The sequence below is a fragment of the Carlito syrichta genome, unplaced genomic scaffold (genome assembly GCF_000164805.1).
Source record: "Carlito syrichta isolate Samal-C Ts95f unplaced genomic scaffold, Tarsius_syrichta-2.0.1 Scaffold142982, whole genome shotgun sequence".
NCBI lineage: Eukaryota > Metazoa > Chordata > Mammalia > Primates > Tarsiidae > Carlito > Carlito syrichta.
This window is the reverse complement of record NW_007087078.1, coordinates 6,414-11,569: the sequence shown is the minus strand read 5'-3', so window position 1 is coordinate 11,569 and position 5,156 is coordinate 6,414. Positions and strand designations below refer to the sequence as shown.

The window sequence follows — 5,156 nt, the reverse complement described above, 5'->3', positions numbered from 1 at the left end:
GTATACACACACACAGAAAAAGTGAGCTCTCCCACCCTCGTGCCCTGATTACCCGGAGCCTCTCACCCACCTCATTTGCGCACCCACGGGTGGCAACCTGCCCGTCCCCCAGTCCTCACCATCTCAGCCGTCAACCTCCTGTGCCCTGCCCGCTGCTCATTCCCGCCCGCCTCCCTGTCAATCTTTCTAGGCCCCCCCACTCCTCCCTGTCGTTCTCTCTAGGCCCCTCCCACTCCTCACTGTCACTCTCTAGGCCCCTCCCACTCCTCCCTGTCATTCTCTCTAGGCCCCTCCCACTCCTCCCTGTCGTTCTCTCTAGGCCCCCCCACTCCCCCTGTCATTCTCTCTAGGCCCCTCCCACTCCTCCCTGTCGTTCTCTCTAGGCCCCTCCTACTCCTCACTGTCACTCTCTAGGCCCCTCCCACTTCCCCAGTCATTCTCTCTAGGCCCCTCCCACTCCTCCCTGTCATTCTCTCTAGGCCCCTCCCACTCCTCACTGTCACTCTCTAGGCCCCTCCCACTCCTCCCTGTCATTCTCTCTAGGCCCCTCCCACTCCTCCCGGTCAGTCTCCCTAGGCCCCGCCCACTCCCCCAGTCATTTGCCTCCCTGGCCCAGCCGACCACAGAGGGGGAATGAAAGGGCTCCACCCGCGGATGGGTCCCTGGGGCTCTATCCTCCTCTCACCTGACCAGAGCATCCTCCCCACACAGCCTTCCTGCCGACCCACCACGTGAGATACAGGGAGGACAGACTGGCCAGAGGGTTTAGGGAGAGTAGGCCTCAGGTGACCCGGCCATGAGTGACATCTTCGCTGCCCCCTGCTGACAACCTTCCCACCCAGCTGAAGAGAGCGGTGTGGTAGCTCCCCACTTCCAGGGCTCTTTTGCAATGACACCAGCATCAAATACCCTCGACTGTCCCATGATGTCATCGAGGACTTGGAACTCATCACCAGGGGCTTCTTCATCTCCATCTTCATGGTAAGAGGCTGCCGCTTTCACCCCAAGTAGCAGTGACATGCCACACTGCAAGCGTCACCCCTTTTCTGGCAAAGTGGGAAGCCCTGCCTTAGGCAAGAGGAAGTAACACCTCCTTTCCTTATGAAACGAGAACTCTTGCTGCTTGGTGGGACAGGAGGAAGGTCAAGGCTGTACAGGAGGCAGAGGTGGGAGGATCTCTTGAGCCCAGCCTGGGTAACATAGTGAGACCCTGTCTCAAAAAAAAAAGAAAGAAAGAAAGATAAAGCTCACCACTTGTTGACATAGGAGATCATGGAGCAAAAGGAAGTTCAGCCCCTTCCCCTTGTACACGCATAAAGCAGAAAGCAGGCCTGCCCCTTTTCTGGTGAGTTGGGAATCCACATTCAAACATAGAAGAAATGAGCCTGGCATGGTGGCTCACGCCTGTAATCCCAGCACTTTGGGAGGCCAAAGCAGGAGGATCAATTAAGCTCAGGAGTTCAAGACCATCCTAGGCAACACAGTAAGACCTCATCTCTACAAAAACATTTTTTTTATTAAAAAAATAAAAAACCTAGCTGGGCATGGTGATACACACCTGTAGTCCTGCTATTCGGGAGGCTGAGGCTGCCCCCAAGTCCAGGAGGTCGAGGCTGCCGTGAGCCATGATCATGCCACTGCATTCCTGTCTGGGCAACACAGTAAGACAACTGAGTCAAAAAAAAAACACAAAAACAAATATATAGAGAAAATGTCCCACCGCTTTCTCCGAGTAAAAGGGGAAAGTGCACCATTTTCACGCATTTGGAAAGAAATCGATCCTCTTTTCCCGGTGCAACAGAAAGTTCCTCCTCCTTTAGAGGTGGGACAGAAAATCCTGCCCATATGCGACATAAAGTAGTAGGACTCCCACCCCTTTTTTTGGTGCAACAGGAAGTCCCGCCCCTTTCAGATATGGGACTAGAAATCCTGTCCATATGTGACATAAATAGGAGGAAGTCCCACCCCTTTTCCTGGTGCAAAAAGAAGTCCCGCCCCTTTCAGATATGGGACAGGAAGGCTTGCCTGTATGTGACATAAAATGCGGCAGGCCCCACCCTTTTTCCTGGGGTAACAGGAAATCCTGCCCCTTTCAGGTATGGGACCGGAAATCCTGCCTACATGTGACATAAAATAGGGGGGAGGTCCCACCCCTTTTCCTGGTGCAACAGGAAGTCCTACCCTTTTCAGATATGGTATGGGAAATCCTGTCTATATGTCACGCCAGTTAGGGGGGGAGGTCCCACCCTTTTTCCTGGTGCAGCAGGAAGTCCCGCTCCTTTTGCTATGGGCCTCCTGCTCAAGGCTGATCTATATTGGGGGACTCACCCTTTTTCTTGGTGTAACGTGAAGTCTTGCCCCTCTCCTATTTCCAGGTGAAATAGGAAATCCTGCCCATTTCAGGCCCAGGAGTGGGCAGATCTGCCATGTTTGTAAGTTCCCAAATGAGAAGCCCCGCCTCTCGCCTGGTTGAGTGGAAAAGGGCACCTCTTTCCCTAGGGAGCAGAGAAATGCGTCCTGAGAAAAAGCATCGAGGACTGCCCCTCTTAATGTCCCCCTGTCCCCAGCAATGATGTGCCTCCTCCCCGCGCGACCCTGAAGACGGGCCTGGGAGCGATGATTCCCGCCCAGACCCTGCAGCTGAGCTCGCAGCACCCACGTGGTCATGGTCTATAAACAGCCCGGCACCTTCATCTCCGGCTGCATGGCCAACTCCTCCCTGACAGCATCGCCCAGATGACCACGGGGCACCTGCGGCCCCGATTCCTGGCCACATGCCTGCCAGGCCGGGCCAGAGAACACCCCATTGTCCCTTCCCCCGCCCCTTGTCCCCTGCTGCCACCCTGCACCCATACTTGGTGACAGCCGTGCCTGGCACGGCTTCCACAGAGCCTGTGTGTGCCCTGGAGTTGGAAGGGCTTTTCTTAAGACTCATTCAGCATCCTTCTCCCAGAACAGTAACTTCCAGAACCCTCTGTCTCCCCGCTGCCCGTAGCTGGAGAGGACCCACAGTGGGCTGGGGCCATGTGCAGGGCTGGGCTCCTCCAGGGCAGAGAGAAAGAAAGTCAGGCCCAGCTGAGTTGCAGGTCTAAGGTCTGGGCGGTGAGGTGGAAGAAGGGGCCGGGAAGGAAGAAGGGGCCGGGAAGGACTTCTGGAAGGGAGCCAAGGATCCACAGACCCGGGACACAAAGAAGGCATAGACTCGGGTGCTGGAAGCTGATCGCACACAACGGCGCCAGTCCAGAGCCTCGGGCACCGTGTTGGGCAGACACATGACAAACACAGAGGCCCAAGCAGCACGGGGCACGTGACGGTCACACGGCTGCCTCGGTACCGGCAACATTTTCTTATTGAAAGACACTCATTGGACTGCTGGCCTATCATGCTTTAAAAAAAAAAAAGAGTAACAAAGTAAATACAGCATCCTGTAGGCAAGTGCAGGGATTTTGGATCCGGTGTGCCCAAGCTTTGTTGGCTCTGTGCCCAGCCTCAGCTTGAATGAGATAGGCAAGCTCTTTGGGCCTCCCTGTTCTTATCTATAAAATGGGCATGCAAACAGCAGCTACCCCCCTTGGATGTGATTTCATGAGGTGGAATAGAAACAAGCAGACACACACGAAAGCCGGGGGCGATGGCTCAAGCCTGTAATCCCAGCACTTTCAGAGGTTGAGGTGAGAGAATTCCCTGAGCTCAGGGGTGTGAGACCAGCCTGGGCAACTTGGTGAGACCTAGTCTCTACAATAAATCCAAAAAATTAGCCAGGCGTGACGGTGCGTGCCTGTGGTTCCAGCTACTTGGAAGGCTGAATCAGGAGGATCGCCTGAGCCCAGCAGGTTGAGGCTGCAGTGGCCGTGAGCGTGCCACTGCACTCCAGCTTGGGTGACAGAGTGAGACTCCGATTCAAACAAGGAAATAAATAAGTAATAGGCAAGCTGGACTCCTTCCTCCCACAATCCCCCGCCCACCGCTAGGATGGATTGGGGGCTGAGGTGCATATCAACAATGCCAGGAGGCTCACAGATGGAGTGGAAATGTTCCTCCCAGCCCCAGATGGCAGACAGATCACACAACCAGCAGGCAGGCCTTTCCCTGGTTTGTGGACTTCAGAAAGTGTGGTCAATTTTGTGAGCAGAATGTTCTGGGTCCCTGAGAATTCTCTCACCTTGCAATGCCTGATTTCTCCCTGAAACATACAATTGTCACTTTCTCATTCTCCTTGCTCGTATTAAGGGAAATGGATGAACCTGATGTTTAAAAGTGGGATTTTGGGGGTTTGCTTTGTTCTCTGTTTTCCATTTTAAAATCAGGAGCCCAGTCTCTGCTTTTAAGGGTTCCCTGATGAGGCTGGCCCAGTTTGATTGGCAATACGATAGCGGCAGCCGGTGATAGTACTGGGCCAATCTGAATTGTGTCAGATGACTGCTTGGAAAATCCTTGATTCAAGGTCTAGCCGTTCTCTTAACACTGGCATAGAGTTTCGTTTTGTTTGGTTTGAACAGAGATCTCACTCGGCCACCCGGGCTGGAGTATAGTGACACAGTCATGGCTCATGGTAGCCTCTACCTCCTGGACTAGGTGATCCTTCCACTTCAGCCTCCTGAGTAGCTGGAACTACAGGCACACACCACCACGCTCGGCTAATTTTTTTAGATTTTGTAGAGATGAGGTCTTGCTGTGTTGCCCTGGCTGATCTCAAACTCCTGGGCTCAAGCAATCCTCCAGCAATCCTGAAGTCCTCCCAAAGTGCTGGGATTACAGGTGTGAGCCACTGCTCCCAGCCCTGTAGCATAGAATTATTGGGGTCAACCGCTCTTATATTGATGGTTTCGGGAACCACCACCAATACCCGCATTATGTACTGAATTTCATTTTCATACAAAACTGGCAGGATAGAATGGGGGCATGATACAGCCCCCAGGACCAGACAGACAGGTGACCGTAATAATGTGGTCCCTCTAGACGTTGGTTCCTGATCTTCAAGGAGCAGTCTCACCCCCATCCCAGCTTGATGTGCTCCTGGAAATGGAAGACCTTGATGGTTTTCTGGGTGAAAGGTGATGCCACGGGCGCCTGGGTACCAAAGTGACTGCTTGTCTGGGATTGGAGCCCAGGAGAGGACAGACAAGGGAGGGGTGTGGGTGAAATCACTCACACCA

The 5,156-nt window shown here is 53.8% G+C and overlaps 1 protein-coding gene across 1 annotated transcript in view; it reads left to right on the top strand.

The window, feature by feature from the left end:
• Positions 1-877: 877 nt before the first annotated feature.
• LOC110594820 (tubulin beta-4B chain-like) overlaps positions 878-5,156 on the top strand; it is a gene marked incomplete at both ends in the record, with an annotated part of 8,028 nt that continues 3,749 nt past the window's right edge. The window contains 2 exons of the mRNA XM_021708590.1: positions 878-981; positions 5,059-5,082. Coding sequence (XP_021564265.1) covers positions 878-981; positions 5,059-5,082 — 128 coding nt within the window. The remainder of the gene's footprint in view (positions 982-5,058; positions 5,083-5,156) is intronic.